This window comes from Podarcis melisellensis (genome assembly GCF_964234715.1).
Source record: "Podarcis melisellensis genome assembly, chromosome: 15".
Classification (NCBI taxonomy): Eukaryota; Metazoa; Chordata; class Lepidosauria; order Squamata; family Lacertidae; genus Podarcis; species Podarcis melisellensis.
This window is the reverse complement of record NC_138532.1, coordinates 31,275,897-31,293,024: the sequence shown is the minus strand read 5'-3', so window position 1 is coordinate 31,293,024 and position 17,128 is coordinate 31,275,897. Positions and strand designations below refer to the sequence as shown.

The 17,128-nt window shown below is 48.0% G+C and overlaps 2 protein-coding genes and 1 long non-coding RNA gene across 4 annotated transcripts in view; 2 read left to right on the top strand and 1 right to left on the bottom strand.

The window, feature by feature from the left end:
- The first annotated feature begins 2,367 nt into the window (after nt 1-2,367).
- Nucleotides 2,368-5,635, top strand: LOC309358008 (uncharacterized protein C17orf50 homolog). The gene is made up of 3 exons (XM_081890781.1): nt 2,368-2,976; nt 4,374-4,609; nt 5,085-5,635. The coding sequence occupies exons 2-3, from the start codon at nt 4,386-4,388 to the stop codon at nt 5,293-5,295; spliced, it is 435 nt and encodes a 144-aa protein (XP_081746907.1). The 5' UTR covers nt 2,368-2,976; nt 4,374-4,385; the 3' UTR covers nt 5,296-5,635.
- An 870-nt stretch (nt 5,636-6,505) lies between these two features.
- On the top strand, nt 6,506-11,618 carry LOC309358016. Its single transcript, XR_014163265.1, has 2 exons — nt 6,506-6,631; nt 11,439-11,618. It is a non-coding gene; the product is annotated as an uncharacterized lncRNA (long non-coding RNA).
- Nucleotides 9,973-17,128, bottom strand: part of MMP28 (matrix metallopeptidase 28) — a 26,427-nt gene continuing 19,271 nt past the window's right edge. For both annotated transcript variants that reach the window (XM_081890458.1, XM_081890457.1), the window contains 2 exons: nt 16,368-16,535; nt 9,973-13,039 (listed from right to left, as the gene is read on the bottom strand). In XM_081890458.1, the coding sequence (XP_081746584.1) occupies nt 12,642-13,039; nt 16,368-16,535 (566 nt within the window). In that variant the 3' untranslated portion in view covers nt 9,973-12,641. The remainder of the gene's footprint in view (nt 13,040-16,367; nt 16,536-17,128) is intronic.

Genomic DNA, 17,128 nt, shown 5'->3' with positions numbered 1-17,128 from the left:
CGTGGGTTGTCAGCACCCGGGGCAAGGCAAGTAATTTGTGCCCCCTAACCCGTGGATTTGCGCCCCCTAACCCTAACCCCCAGATGTTGCGCCCGGTGCGACCAGCCCCCCTGCACCCCCCACGCTACACCACTGGCGAAAGCCGACAGCAAAAAGGTTTTCTCCCTCTCATAACACTAGAATTCATGGACATCCAAGGAAGCTGAATGTTGGGAGATTCAGGACAGATAAAATAAAGGACTTTTTCACTCAGTGCATAGTTGAACTGTGGAACTCACTTCCGCAGGAAGCAGTGATGGCCAGCAACCTAGACTAAAAGAAGATTGGACAAATTCAGGAACAGGACTATTGATGGCTACTAGCCATGATGGCTATTGCTCTGCCTCCAGAATCAGATGGGCTCTCCCTGTGCACTGCTCCAACTGGTGGCTGGTGTGCATTTGGGACTGGTAGGACAGAAGGCAGGGAGCCCAACAGTAGGTGGCGCCAGAGCCAAAGACAGGAGGAGCCTGCAAATTGTACAGTGGTACCTCGATTTACGAACTTAATCCGTTCCTGAAGTCTGTTCTTAAACCAAATCCATTCTTAAACTGAGGCGCGCTTTCCCTAATGAGGCCTCCCACCGCCGGTGCCCTTCCACCGTTTGGCTTCTGTTCGTAGACCGAGGTAAAGTTCGCAAACCGGGACACTACTTCTGGTTTTATGGAGTTTGTAAACTGAATAGTTCGTAAGCAGGACTGTTCATAAACTGAGGTACCACTGTACTTTTGTCTCCCACCTCCTCCCTGCTGAGTTCTACAAGGGGCAACACTGAGACTTAGGAGAAGGAAGCTGACAGACAGGGTCACCCCTTGGGCTGGTTGTCAGTAAGATGGCGGGTGGAGAGGAGGGCTGGCTGAGGGCAAACTAAGCTTGGTGAAGCAGTGCTCCAGTTGCCCTAACGGACCAGCCTCCACTGTACTCTTGACATTGCTGCTGCTTGGTCCCACCCCCTCTACTTCCTAGTAAGAAGCAGCGATGCAGAGATGAAGTGATGCCAACCTACCCCACTGTCTTCTGTGATTGGGGGCACCATTTTGTTTTTGCCCCAAGCAACAAAGTATCTTGGGCCCATGATCCTGCTTTCAACTGGGAGACCTGGAACTGTTTCTCTGTCCACTTTCTCCATGCCCATATATCATTTTATAAACTTATTTTGTGCCCTCTCTTAGTTCTCTAAACTAAGAAGTACCAAACCATACAACCTTTCACCATAGGGGAGTCACTCCACCCTTCTTCATCAACAATTCCTTTTTGAGGTGAGACGACCAGTGTCCAAATGCAGTCTCACCATAGATTTGTATAACGGTATTATGATACAGTGGTACCTTGGGTTAAGTACTTAATTCGTTCTGGAGGCCCGTTCTTAACCTGAAACTGTTCTTAACTTGAAGCACCACTTTAGCTAATGTGGCCTCCCACTGCCACTGCACCGCCAGAGCACGATTTCTGTTCTCATGCTGAAGCAAAGTTCTTAACCCGAGGTAATATTTCTGGGTTAGCGGAGTCTGTAACCTGAACTGTATGTAACCTGAAGCGTATGTAACCCGAGGTACCACTGTATTGTAATAAAGTTTGCCACTGGGCTTGTGCAAAGTGCAATTCAAGGCCGCTGGATAACCTCATATTGTGTGTGTGTGTGTGTGTCTGAAACTCAGGCAAGGGGCTTCTGGGACAGAGGAGGTCTGAGTGATACACGCTTCCCTTCAGAATCACAGCAGCTATTACCTGAGAGTAGGGATGTAGGAAGAGTGTTTTCCATTGGGGCCCTGCAGTTGCTACATGCAACACTGAATCTTTTCTGCTGCAATTTGTCTTCGGAAATGGTGAAATTACATGACTGCAATTGTCATTATGTCAATTTTGAATGCAAAGGGGATTGTCTGCAGACTGAAAGCTACACCACTAGCGAATATCCACTGCATTTTTAATGGCCCTCAATATGATTCCACTATGCTGAAAACTCTGACCCATTGCTCTGTATTTATTTTTTTAATACCGAAGATGTCATAAACAAGCTCTGCATTTCACTCAGCCACAGTTACTGTCCCCCCCCCTTTTATTGATCTGTACAGCCTATTGACTTTCTACAGCTGTGTTTTCAAAAACCAATAAGCATATTGTTGCAAGCCACCCCAATCTGAAGAGTGGTGAGAGATTCCAGGGCTTCCAGGTGCTCACCCAGGGTTTGTGTTTCCTTTGGAATGAGGGACAGCAGAGACTGTGGTGTCTCTATGGCATATGGTTTATTTACACATATATACAACCTGAGGCTACGATGGAGGAGATGGCGGCATCAACATCCCCAAAGGGTCTTGCTTCTTCCATAGCCACAGCCTCGGATTCAAGCAGAAACCAAACATCACCCTCTCTGACTTCCCAGCCTGTTGCTTTTCCACTTCTAGCTCCTGGCTCACATAACTCAACTTTCCACTCTGCCCTTTTTGTATTTCTAACTAAAAGCCAGTTGAAGGAGGGGCCCCACCCATTTTTATCTTGCACAGAGCCACTTCCTTTGTTCCCTTAATGACCCATTATCTCGGATATTGCCTCACCAGGAAAATATCCTGGCAATCCCAAGAATTAGAAGGGGGCCCAAGCATTCAGCCTAGCCCTCCCTGCAAAAAAAAACTCATAACATATATTGATTCTGTTTGCTGGATTGATTTCTGTTCTGGACATTGGACAAGTAAGCGAACATTGACTGCTTCTCACACCTTCCTCACTCCCCAGGGAAGTGAAGAACCTTAGCCTTGTATCTGTCGGACAGAACAGCCTCTCTAGAACTTGCCCGGAGAAGCTTTGCGATGTCACAATGGACTGAGGTCACCTTGCCATGACACAGCCCTCTCGAGGGGGTGGCATCTGGGAGACAACAGCCCACAGGTTCAGTGGGTCATTCAGTAAAACTCACCACTTCCCTCATCTTTTTCACTGGTAGGTGTTAGTCAAAAATGTCTGAGGGCTGGGACACGTCTTTCTCCCCAGCTAAGACTGGAGACATTCCCAAAAGAATCCTAACTTTGAAGGCAGGAGTGGGGAATCACAGGCTGAATGCAGCCATGCTGGGCTCTTGATCTGCAATCCGCACCCCTTAAATTCTCTCCTGGTCACACACGATGTTTCACTGCCTGCTTTTACCTGACTGCATGCATCCTTGAACTGTGATCCTCCTTGCCTGGAGGGAGGACAGAGAGGAGCGTGTGAGTGTCTGTATGTGGAAAAGGGAAAAGGTAAAAAGGCAAAGGACCCCTGGACGGTTAAGTCCAGTCAAAGGTGACTATGGGGTGCGGCGCTCATCTTGCTTTCAGGCCAAAGGAGCCGGTGTTTGTCCACAGACAGCTTTCTGGGTCATGTGGCCAGCATGACTAAACCGCTTCTGGTGCAACGGGACACCGTGATGAGTGCCAGAGCACACGGAAACGCCGTTTACCTTCCCGCCGGAGCGGTACCTATTTATCTACTTGCACTGGTGTGCTTTCGAAATGCTAGGCTGGCAGGAGCTGGGAGAGAGCAACAGGAGCTCGCCCCATCACGGGGATTCCAACCGCTGACCTTCTGATTGGCAAGCCCAAGAGGCTCAGTGGTTTGGACCATAGTTCCACCCGCATCCCTTTCGCTTGTGGGAAACCTTCCAGAGGCAAAAGTGGGGGGGGGGATGTGACATCAGCACTGCACGTGTCAGAGGTTTCTATAAGGACACACCTCTCTCCAGACCAGCAAAGGGGGTTGCATCCAACTAAGATTTCCTCAAGAGACTAGACCTATTTAAAGGAATGGAGCCAAGTTAGCAGGGCCCATTATCTTCAATCTTTCAAGGGCAGAGAGCAGTGAGGGGTGTGGCCTGGAAGAGTGGGAGTGGCCTAAGACAAGTCTCAAGGGCTGGGTGAAGAGGCCAGAGGGCCACATTTATCCAGATTGCCCTTCCTGAGTGCTCAAAGCACTTATCCTATGCACCATCTCTAGGGTCGCCATATGTCCGGAATTTCCCACATATCCGGAATACTGTAGTTGGAAGCAGTGTCCGGGGGGGAATTGATGAAATGTCCAGGAAAATCCGGACATATGGCAACTTGTGTCGATGGTGTCGTTTTTGGCGAGTTACCTTAAAAACAGCTCAAAAACTTCAAATTCTCACTGTTTGAAATATGGCAACCCTAACCATCTCGTTCTAAATCCTTTCGACGACCTTGAGAGGTAGATCAGGGTTGTCCTCATATTTTGCAGATAGGCTTGCTTGGTGTCGAGTTGCGATCTGAAATGGGCATAACATAACTGAAGTCTCCAGCCCTTACTGTTATCTCTGCGCTCTCTCTCTCTCTCTCTTAATCCAGGTTTAAAATCTGATGTCCCAAACCAGACCAGAAGAGGAAGAGAGCGAATCAGAGGAGAGATGCCATCAGGAACCAGAAGATAATGTGCCAGACCTCGATGCAGAAGGATCCAGCTCTAGTGCTCTTGTGGATTCCCCTCAGTCTCCCAACACGGAGCAGCTGCCAAAACAGGAAAATTGGCTGTGGAGCTGGTTTTCTTTCCCCCTTCTCTCTGGTCTTACCTGGCTGGCAGACAGGTAGCAGCTCAGAGGCCTTCCTCAAAAGCAAACATCTCCTCTCCGTAGCGGTGAAAGAGTTGCATTGCATTCTCCCCAATTTAGAGACAGGAAAACCGAGTCTGTATGTGTGTAAAGTTGAAATGGAATGTTTCACAAACTGGAGGCCCGGGGGCAGAATGGGGTGGGGGTTAGAACTCAGATGAAAAGCTCAAGGCCACCCCAAATTTCTCATTTGGATGTTGACTGTTTTAAGCTCAGGAGAGGGCCCTTGCGCTTGGATCCTGCTTGTAGGCTTTCCATTGGAGCATCTGGTTGGTCACTGTGAGAAGAGGATGCTGGACTAGATGGGCCATGGGCCTGATCCAGCTGCAGGGCTCCTCTTGAGTTTTTATGACAGATTTGCACACCCTTTTAAAGGCCCAGTGTGCTCTAGCCTTTCTTTTTAAGGAGCCTTTCGAGTTATTTTAATTGCAAACCTTCCTTTGCCTCTTAGGAACAAGCCCCTGCAGGAGCCCGTCTGCAGTCAGCTGGAGAGGAACAGATCCTCCGGCAAGATGTGCCCAGAGTGCGAGATTCTGTTCTGCAAAAAGTGCGAGACGTTACATTACAGCCGGGCTTTCATTGAACATGGACTGCTGGGCCACAGCACAGAAAGCCTGCCGGAGGCTTTGAGCCCAGCGCTGAGTACAGGCAAGACGCAATGAGGACTAGTATGCTGCAGAGTCTAAATGCTATCTTTCCCAGCGGGTGAATTAGTGATGGTCCCAGGTCAAAGCTGCTACCCTGTTTTCCTGATAGTGGCCCAGTGTCTTTAATGGCTGTGCAATGGGTAGAAATATAACAGCCCACAACATTCTCACAACCAGGGGAGAAATTCAATTGAGTTCACATTTAAAGCAGACTCTCTCAAATTCGTATAAGAAGTGAAATGCGGCCATCCTTCAAAATCCACGTGTATCCAGTTTTTGCAATGATCCTCCAAAACGAAGGAGAATGCAAGTAATAGGGAAACGTGTGCATAATAATGAAAATATTGGTGAAAATAACATACAAAATGCAAAAATTGCTTGCAAAAATGTAATGTCATGCAAGAAGCTTTAGAAGAAAAGTGCACTGAAATGCTGCGGTTTTTTGAGGGTTTTTTTAAAAGAAAAAATTGCAAATTACTGCAGAATCAACTGAATTTAAGATTGGAAAAATAGGAAATGGTGAGAAATGAAATGGTCTCATAATACTGCATCACTGTGTTCAGAGATGTTAACGACTCCGTTCCTGCTGCTTAAACATAGGACTTCAACCTGTGGGTTGGAACACCCAGGTAGGTCACAAGGCTATCCCAGATGACCAAACCAAAGGAGCACTACCTGTAGTGTCCGAGCTAGAAAACGTTCTCATTTTACCAATTTCTATGACTGCTACAAAGCAGCAGCAGAAGGGCAAGAGCCTTTTTTCAACAGGATATTTCTGGCCAACTGTATGTCCCACCTTCCTTCGCAGGGCCCCTAACGAGGGAGCTCTCTGTGGAGCAGGGACATATTCTGTTCACTTTCTAGTCTTTTTCTGCAGCTTTCCAGACTTCTCCCAGGATGGAAGTCTGCTGGGGGCTAGAATGCAGGTGGGGCCACTGCAGCAGGTAGCTCAGTTGCCCAGCGGTTGACATCATAGCAGCAGCTGGGGGCCCCAGAAGTGATGGCAAATGTCTGGCCACAGAAGGTGAGAGTTAGAAGGAGCAGGGACATCACCACCCTCATTCCACTCCCTGCAACCTGTAATAGGTCTGGGTCAAGGAAGAAGTTCCTCGCTGCTTTTCGTTCCGTAGAATGTTACGGGTCCCTTCGAACTCTACAATTTTCCAATCCTATGAAAGTAGAACACAAGCTGGTTGTCATACAGCATGTCCTCCTTTTTCCAGACTCTATAGACCTGGCTGTCGCTCCGGAGGAGTCAGAAGAGGAAATAAAGAGGCAGTGAGAGGGGTAATGGATTAATTTCTTGGTAGTCCGCAAGCGATGCTGGCCAACTTGTCTGCTGGTCCTAGAGGTGAGTCCAGCAGGATTGAAGTCTGTGCAAGCTCACTCTGGCTGCTGACTAAATGTTCTCTCTGTGTGCATGTATGTGTGTGTGGTCTACCTCATATGGTGGTTGTTTTAACACAGCTGTGTTTTTAAAAGGTGGGGGACAGATCTTGGATGCTTTGGATTAAATCCTTCAACATCACTGCTTCTTAGTGGCTTGTTTTGGCTTCTAGGGGATTGTTGTTAAATGAGTAAGAGAGTAAAGGCAAAACTTGGGAGGATACGCAGGATGCTAGAAAGATCCAGAAGATAATAATCAAGACAAGTCATATGCAATCTAATTGAGAGTCCTGCATTGCAGGGGTTTGGACTAGATGACCGTTGGGATCCCTTCCAGCTCTACAATTCTGACACCCAGTGGCGTAGCGTGGGGGTGCAGGGGGGGCCGGCCGCACCGGGCACAACATCTGGGGGTTAGGGTTAGGGGGCACAAATCCACGGGTTAGGGGGCGCAAATAACTTGCCTTGCCCCGAGTGCTGACAACCCACGCTACGCCACTGCTGACACCAATCACAGGAGTCCCATTGTCCTATGAGATGCGCCATCAACTGGGCAGTCTTCCAACTCCCCATTTGAATCTAGAGATTTCCCAAACATGACCCCCTCTTCCTGAAGCCATGCTTTTCTCGATAGCAGAGATGAGGAATCTTTTTCAGTCTGTGGGGCTACATTGCTTCCTGGGGAAATTCCTGGGGGCTGAATGCCAGTGGTGGGCGTGGTGATGTGGTCCGACATACACACCACTCTCCATCTCCCATCTAGCCATGCGATCACAGATGGCATTTGTGATCACAGATCACAAATTCTGGCTCAGCGAGGGTGCAAAGCAGGGTGTGGATGAGGGTTGCAGCCTGGGAAGCACTCTGAGGGCTAGCTAGAAGTCCCTGGAAGGCTGCATTCAGCCCCCAGGCCTGATGTTCCTCAGCCCTGCTCTATAGGTGTAAGTTGTAGTGGTCAGCACAGCAGTCCTGCGGCTGCATAAATCAAATGTTGTGGCCAGGGAGAAACTGGTTTCTGAGCCCCTTGCAAAACTGCTTGGTATGCGCTTGGCTGGCAGAGAAATTTCCGGTCCGAGGAAGCAGGTTGCTGCAGAGCGATCAGCTTGTCAATAGGGGGTCAAGGAGGGTCAACAAACTGGCATGTTGCAACATGATGGAGGACAAAGGATGGCAAACAGCCCTTTCCATTTCTTTGGCAGAAGCAGAACCGGCAACGGCGAGGAGGGCTCCTTGCAAGTCAGGCCTCAACCGAGAAACAGAAAGCACAGCAGGAACACTGCGTGGTTGGTTGTGGTGGTGGTTAGGGAACTCCTGGAGCCCACCACTTCAGGAGCATGAAATATTATCATCCTAAGATGAGGGGTGGGATGCAGGTGGCGCTGTGGGTTAAACCACAGAGCCTAGGACTTGCCAATCAGAAAGTTGGCAGTTCGAATCCCCGCGACGGGGTGAGCTCCCGTTGCTCGGTCCCTGCTTCTGCCAACCTAGCAGTTTGAAAGCATGTCAAAGTGCAAGTAGATAAATAGGTACCGCTCCTGCGGGAAGGTAAACGGCGTTTCCGTGTGCTGCTCTGGTTCGCCAGAAGTGGCTTAGTCATGCTGGCCACATGACCCGGAAGCTGTCTGTGGACAAACACCGGCTCCCTCGGCCTATAGAGTGAGATGAGCACGCAACCCCAGAGTCAGTCACGACTGGACCTAATGGTCAGGATCCCTTTACCCTTTTTAAGATGAGGAGTGAAGGTGCTTGCTGCAGCCACCGCCATGAATGCAGCAACAGCAAGGCCTCAGATCTGAGAGCCGGTGTGGTGTAGTGGTTAAGAGCAGTGGACTCGTAATCTGGTGAACCGGGTTCGATTCCCTGCTCCTCCACATGCAGCTGCTGGGTGACCTTGGGCTAGTCACATTTCTTTGAAGTCTCTCAGCCCCACTCACCTCACAGAGTGTTTGTTGTGGGGGAGGAAGGGAAAGGAGAATGTTAGCCGCTTTGAGACTCCTTAGGGTAGTGATAAAGTGGGATATCAAATCCAAACTACTACTACTACTACTACTACTACTACTACTACTACTCTTCTTCTTCTTCTTCTTCTTCTTCTTCTTCTTCTTCTTCTTCTTCTTCTTCTTCTTCTTCTTCTTCTTCTTCTTCTTCTTCAGATCGTGTGTGGGGAACCATGGGCTCTCTAGATGTTGCTGAACTGCATCTCCCATAAGCCCCTGCAAGCAAGGATAGTGGGAGCTGCTGTTTGGGAACATCTAGAAGATCACAGATGCTCCCCACACCTGCATTAGGTTCATGGGTAAATAAAACACAAGAATGGGGAGAGGAAGGATTGGGCATGCTTGTCCTCTCCACTATCACCAGAGGTGCAGCAAACTGGGTTAGCAGGGGGCCGAAGACCCTTTAGCATTTCTCCAGCATCACAGAGGCACCCAATCAGCAAGGAAGGGAACCTTCTTGGCCACTGAGAAGAAGTTTTCTCATTCTTTGTGCTGATGGGAGCCAATCAGGGTGGAAGGAGGTGCGTCAGACACAGAGGAGGGGTTCCTGGGGTCACTCTGGACAAGGTGTGAGGGGAAAACACTGAGGAGTTGTTCTGTTTGCTCCAAAGCTAAGCATTTAGGAATCCTGAAAACACAAGGGATGTTTCAGTTTCAAGAGAATCGGGTGCAAATTATGTTACATACAATGGAACTTCAAGGAAATGTCACTCTGAAAGACAGTATTGGAGCACCCCAAATCATTTGCACAGAAAATAGTAGGCCTACCTAAAAGGCAATATGCGGAGATCTGCATTGATTGTTGCTATTTTTGCAGAATTATAGGATTATTGCATAATCTTAGAGGGTTGTATCATCTTAGAAGTGGGTGTGACTGTGACTATCATGGACCAAGCCATTCTTATTCACCACTACACCGTGCTTATCATTGCAGCTCTCTGGGAGTTGGAGGGCAAATTTCTGCCCTACATGGATATGGCAGGCTCTCTGCGGCAGATGGCTGCCCTCCAACTCACAGGGGGCTGATGGGAGCTGGGAGTGGGGGCCAAGCTGCTGTGCTCATCCCCATTCTCCCTGCTTGCATGCTCTACTTACTCATGAGTAGGGCTTGTGGCAGGGATGAGGGGAAACTGTGGCCCTACGTAAGTTGCTGTATGTCACCCCTGACCATTGGTGCTGCTGGCTGGAGTCAGTGGGAGTTGAGACTCCAAAACATCTGGAGGGCCACAAATGTTTCTCATTTCCTTTTTATAAGTGTCACAGGCCTCTGTGTGTACTTTTCAGCCACAGACCAAGACCACTGTCCAGCTTTGGTTTCAGGATGAAGGTATTATTTGTATATTTATTTCCTATCCTTCACCCTGATGTCCCAGGACAGGTTACAACAATAAAACACAGTATTAAAAACAATTTTAAAAACTTACAACCATAAAATGAGTCGTAAAAACAGACATCTCAAGTGTCAAAATCCAGAGTAAAGAGCTATGTCTTCAGCATCCTCGGAAAGCTGTATAATGAGGGCATAAAGTGCACCACAGCTTAGGAGCCACCACAGAGAAGGCCCTCTTCCCCCCTAGAGCCTCTGAGGGTACAGGAATCACCAAGATGGCCCCCTCTGCCAATCTCAGCATACATGTTGAAAACTGAGGCACCTGCAGAAGTGTTGCCTTGATGGAACTGCCAAAGGCAGTGAAGTGCTAGAAAGCCCATGAGGTACTTGGTAGAAAACAGTTTTGTGGCAGTGTGGTACTAGGCAATGAAGGTTGAGCGTTCATACTGAAGCTTCAGATTCAATGCTGCATTCAGCTGTGACGCTTCTGCTGGGCCCTTTCCCTCACCCATTTGTTGCAAGACTGCAGCGGGACTGTGACTTCCTTTGCACATGGAAACACATTACAGCAATGCCAACCAGAATAATGCCAAGGTTCTGCAGTAAGTGGGAGGTCAAGAATCACCCACAAAAGTGGCACTGCCAACAGGCAAGGAGAGGTAACAGATGAACAGCTCCTGTTCCACACTGAAGATGTAGTAGCCGATGCACAGTAGCTCAAGATTCTGCGAGAGAAGCTTTACATTGATGGTCAGTCCTCACTAACTCCTCAAAGGCTCAGCTGCGGAGGAGAAATGACGTCTGGAGAGGACTGTGAGGTGGGCGTCTCACCTCAAAAAGTGCTCTTGTGATTGGGTCCTGCTTGTGGGCTTCCCATTGGTGCATCTGGTTGGCCAATGGGATAACAGGATGCTGGACTGATGCACGATGCTCTTCTTAGGTTCTGTCAGGAATTGGACTCAAGAGGATGAGATGGAGTAGGAGTACAGTGGTACCTTGGGTTAAGTACTTAATTCATTCAGGAGGTCCGTTCTTAACCTGAAACTGTTCTTAACCTGAAGCACCACTTTAGCTAATGGGGCCTCCTGCTGCCACTGTGCCGCCAGAGCACGATTTCTGTTCTCATCCTGAAGCAAAGTTCTTAACCCGAGGTGATATTTCTGGGTTAGCGGAGTCTGTAGCCTGAAGTGTATGTAACCTGAAGCATATGTAACCTGAGGTACCACTGTAGTGGAGACCCCCCCTCCCAATTCTCCTGCCACTGCAGGAGAGGGGAAAGGCAGCACTGAATTACAGCAGGGCTTTGAGGAGTTTGAGGGAGGTCACAGCTCAGAGATGGACGAACAGAGAAGTTGGACAGTGTTGGAAGAAGTGGGGAGGACTGCGGAGGAGCAGCCAAATGACATGTTGTCACTGGAGAGTATTTCTTATTCCCCTTCTGTCAGAACGCGACGTTCGTTGAGAGCGCAAGAACAACGCAATCAGAGACATTTGACCACCGTATGGGAAGGTGCTGTTGCTAAGAAGGAGGGAGGAGGAGCCCAGTTTGGAGAAACGCTATTGTTAAGGCTCATTGCGTTCATTTGTCTCTCGCTATTGGATTGAATAAAACTCATTAAAAAGAACTCTACCTTGTTTTCTCTGCTCTTGCTGCAACTGGGGGAGGAATACCTTTCCCAAAGCCTTGGCAGAGCCTTGACAGGTTCTTAAGAGAAGTTCTCCCTGTTTTTGTCCACTCCACAGTAACCAGCTTTGGGACAAAGATGGAAGACAGAAGAACAGAGGGCTTGAAGTTGAATAGGGTGTGGGCAGCTTGGCCTCTGTATGGCAGAGCTTTCCAGACTTTTCATGTTGGTGACACACTTTTTAGACATGCATCATTTTGTGACACAGTTATTCAGTTTTACTAGCAAGCCAGAGGTTCAACTAACCCCTTTCCAGCCCCGGGAGGAGTGTGGGGAGTATTCACACTACACACCTACACACTGCAGCCGACACACTAACATGTCAAGGCACACAGTTTGGAAAGCTCTGCCATAAGGTTTAGCCAGTTACCAGAGGCAACGGAAGTGCCCACTGCCCCTCCCCTATAATGCTTCTTGATTGGCTAGAATGTCAACCTGTCCTCTTCCAATCAATGTGGCACAAGAAGCTGTATTGCCCGCCCACTCCGTGTCATGATTTGTCAGGCACCTGATATTCTGATATTGTGAGAGCCAGTGTGGTGTAGTGGTTAAGAGCGGCGGACTCGTAATCTGGTGAACCGGGTTCAGTTCCCTGCTCCTCCACATGCAGCTGCTGGGTGACCTTGGGCCAGTCACACTTCTCTGAAGTCTCTCAGCCTCACTCACCTCACAGAGTGTTTGTTGTGGGGGAGGAAGGGAAAGGACAATGTTAGCCGCTTTGAGACTCCTTAGGGTAGTGATAAAGCAGGATATCAAATCCAAACTCTTCTTCTTCTTCTTCTTTTGCATCAAGAGGTATTCTCTTAGGCTTCACTTTCTCCTTTAAAAAAGAAACAAAAGTCCGCTTGCAACAAAATGAAAGGTCAACTTCCAACACCGTCAAGCATCTGACCCACGAACGCTGAACCGAGTTCTGGACTTTGGGAAGTTTGTTATGAAAGCCATTGAAATTTCTGCAGAAGCTCAGACCACCGCCTGGTTGAGGGCCGCATCCTGGCAACCGAGCCACCCTAGCTGGGAGGCCCATTTCCCACTTTCCACCACCCTCAGCATATCTGGGTTGAATTTCCAGAACTGGTCGTTTCGGAAGAAGTAAACGAAACCGTCAGGACGCGTGAGAGCGCCGTTCGCCATGGCAGGCACCCCTCCCCAGTCTTTCAGACTCCTGGGGTAGTACGGCTCCACTTGGAGGGACTCTCCGCTCACCATGTAGTATTTGGGACCTTTGAAAAGAACCAGATGGTGGAGGGGCTGGAAATAGAGCGCTGTGTCGGGGTGTCGGGGGAGGTCCCCCGTGCTGCTGCACTTCTGGGGGAAGCCGGCATCCAGGGAAGAGCCTTTGTAGCGCCAGCACCGGCCACCTACAGGGGGAGACAGAGAGCAGGGTGAGGCAAGGCAGAACTTCCTGGTGGTAAGAAAAGTTCAACAGTGGAACGGAAGGTGGTGGCCTATCCTTCATGGGAGAGGTTCTCAAGCGCAGCTTGGATGGCCATCTGTCAGGGATTCTTTAGCTGCAATTCCTGCAATTCCCTTGGGGTCCCTTCCACCTCTATAATTCTATGGTTCTTTTAAATTAGGCAGGACTGGGTTCTAGCTGTGGCCCTCCAGACGTGGTGCTGGACTCCAGGTCCCATCAGCCCCAACAGCCAGCATGGCCAGTGGTAGCTGGAGTCCAAGAAGCTAGAATCATAGAATTGTGGAGTTGGAAGGAGGGGTCATCTAGTCCAACCCCCTGCATTGCAGGGATCTTTTGCCCAATGTGGGGCTCAAACCCACAACCCTGGGATTAAGAGCCTTTATGCTCTACCACCTGAGCTATCCCTCCAGTGCTGCTGTGCTGAAGTATAAAGACATACTTTTGGAGACTAAGAAAATGTCTAAACACACACACACACACAGTGTGGAAGGTTTAATTTATGCTCCCCAAGACTTATGATCTTTAAGTTTAAAAGAGTCCAAAGAGTCTAGAGTAGTGGTTCTCAACCTTTTTTGGGCCACTGCCCCCTCGGTTCCATAAACTCTCACCCCCCGGGTGCCCCACCCTACAGTATAAAAAACATTATTCCAAATAGCGGTTTGCATGACCCACTAAGGAAGACCATAACACAATAAATTTCAAAAGAGTAACCATTAATTGCACATTGATTCAAAATCCAATTTCCTCTTAGCCCCCTCTGGGGAATCCCACCGCTGCCCCGGGGCAATGCCACATACTTTAGGAGCCACTAGCCTAGAGATGAGAGAGAGAGAGAGAATGAACTTGAAGATGAACTGAAAATCATTCAAAGTTCTGCCCCAAAATGAATTTAATTCACTATCAGTTCACCTGGCAATTCTGGGAACTGAATTCAGGGAAGGCCAGAGATCTTTGGGCTATTCTGGATAACTTTGTTCAGCTGAACTTGTTCGTTCCATGCGCTGTGTCAGGTGACGGGGAGAGCAGGAAACTGATCCAGTGTCAACATCAAGCCCGGCAAGTACTGACACCGTTTACTACACCCCACTTTCTTTCTGATTTCAAGAAAAGCATTTCCTAGTTAGCAATGGCTGGCCAGGTATGTACAAGGTTACAGGTGCTGCTTTTATTCTTTTGACTTAAGAAAACAGGACATCTCTTTCCACAACAGAAAGGGACATTTCTAAGTGTGCGTACACCATCAGGACAGCATGAAGCAAAGCCTGCTTTTATTCCTGTAGACATAAAATGTAAAACTGCACGTGCTCAGAGGACCTATTTCCATTTTATTTATTTTTTTGCCAAGGTTGACAAGCTGAGGTATTTTTTAAAAAGATTTTGGTTTAGCAGGAATGTAGAAGTATGGAATGCAGGTAATGTGTGTGTGTGTGTGTGTGTGTGTGTGTGAGAGAGAGAGAGAGAGAGAGAGAGAGAGAGAGAGAGAGAGAGAGAGAGAAATGTTAATTGTATGCTTCACAAATGACATAATACACATGGCTATCTCAGGGGCGTAGGAAAGGGGGGCAGTCTGCCCCAGGTGCCATCATGGAGGGGGTGTGTGGCAAATTATCAAAGAACAATTACTGCCCTACTAGGGCGGTTCATAAATTATCATTATTATTTTGAAAATGCCTGCTCCAAAGGTCTTATCTAACTACACTAGGGATTATATAGCTATATATGAAATTTCATGCCTATCAGTTAATATCTTGACCCTCCATCACGAAAATAGCTGTTTAACTGGCTATTTTCTTATGTCGTGAAGGCTGAAATTTCAATTCAGTGGAGCAGGCATTTTCAAAAAAAAGTTCACTTTGCAGGTTTTTTAAAATAAATTTTATTAAATAAATAAACAATAATATAAATAAAATAACACAAGCCAAAACACAATCCATCCTGTAGATTTAAGTATCTGTCCATAGTCGCCTACTTGTTATCAGAAGCCCAGAATCCACATTCCTTTGTAAGAAAATATAACATAACGTAAAACCATTTTTGCAGGGGGGGGGGCGGTATTAATGTGGGGGTGAGAAGAATTTTCCGTACCGGGTAACACCTGACCTTACTACGCTTCTGGGCTATCTAAGCCGCACTCCCCATAAAAGTTCATTGTCCTGGATACTAGAATTCCAGACTGCACCTCAGCTAACAGCCAGGAGATGGCGGCAGGGTTTACCTTATGATCTTAACAACACAAATCTAAAACACATTTGATTTAATGGGAAGCTAATTCTCGGGCATTCAAAGAGAATTTGATTTTGAGTAAGCAGGTGTATGACTAGAGTCTTGGAGCAGGTGCCAAGACTCTGAACGAAACAGGGCTCCCAGCTAAAATTCATATAGCCCAGTGGGATAAGATGACTGAGCTTGGAAACAGAAGTCCTTGGTTTGAATCTCAGCTGTGAGCTCTCTAGATCTGTGGTTCCCAACCTGTGGTCAGCAGACCCTGGAGGGATCTACATAACTCACCCAGCGGGTCTGTGGTACCATTCACATAACAAAAACTACCACAGAGATATCAAAATTGTCAAAAGTAGGGGGTCCATGGCTTGGCTTTTGAAAAAGTTCACAGTACAGTGGTACCTCAGGTTACATACGCTTCAGGTTACAGACTCCGCTAACCCAGAAATAATACCTCCGGTTAAGAACTTTGCTTCAGGATGAGAACAGAAATCATGCTCTGGCGGCACAGCAGCAGCAGGAGACCCCATTAGCTAAAGTGGTGCTTCAGGTTAAGAACAGTTTCAGGTTAAGTGCAGACCTCCGGAACGAATCAAGTACATAACCAGAGGTACCACTATACTAAGCTAATTGGGAACCACTGCTCTAGATTCTCCTCTCAGCCTCATTCTTCCCAATAAAAAAATGTGTGTGATAAATACTGGCCAACCACTACAGCAGGGATGGTGGACCTTGGGCTCAGAGGCCAAATGTGTGACTCTAGGTCTTTCTTTCTGGCCCTCAGGATTCTCCAGAGGCCACACCTTCCCCAACCCTACTTAGCCCCTCCTCCCCCTTGAGTGCCTCTTGCCCTCCTGGTAACTTCTCTGGTATCTCGATAATCATTAGCATGTTCTGGAAAGGCAGGGCACTGCTTTTACGTCCAAATCACAGATGGGAAGATGGAGGCTTACAAAGAGAGGAGCTTCCCTAAGGTCATTAGGAAGTGCCAGGACGATGTTAAGATCTGTACTGTGGACTCCCCACCTCGCAGACAACTCCAGTCAAGCTACCTTTGAAGAAATAGAACTTCCCATCTTCCTCAGAGAAGGCTGCAGCATCAATGGTGGACGGGAGCCCCGGCCACATGGCACGGAGCGAGTCTGGACCAGTAGCGTTACCTCCTTTGGATACAATCCAGTAATGGCTGCCTTTGAATATATAGAGATTGTCTTCCAGGTCTGTTCAAAAATAAAGAGAAGATGAGTGAGAGGGTCTTGTGTCTGAGCGAGAGATCAGAAACCCAGGTACTTAGGGTTCCTGCAGGAATATATCAACATGAGAAGAGCCAGCTGGATCAGGCCATTGGCCCATCTAGTCCAGCATCTTACAGACGGTTGTGGGAAGCCGACAAGCAGGACCTGAGCCCAAGAGCCCTCTCCCCTCCTTTGGTTTCCAGCAACTGGTATTCAGAAGCACTGCTGTGGAGTCAAGAGCACAGGCATCTTGGCTAATAGCTGCCCATAGATTTATCCTCCATGCCTTTGTTCAATCGTCTTTTTAAAACCATCACTGCCCCCTGAGGGAGTGAGTTCCATAGTTTAATTATGAAGAAGGACTTCCTTTTATCTGTCCTGAATCTTCCAACATTCAGCTTTGTGGGATGTCCACAACTTTTCATACTTGGACAGAGGGAGGAAAACGTTTCTATGTCCGCCTTCTCACAATTGTATGAACTTCTATTGTTCTCTTACTCACATTTTCTCTAAACTAAAAAAAAATCCAAATGCTGTAACCTTTCTTCACATGGGAGTCGTGACATTCCCTTGATCAG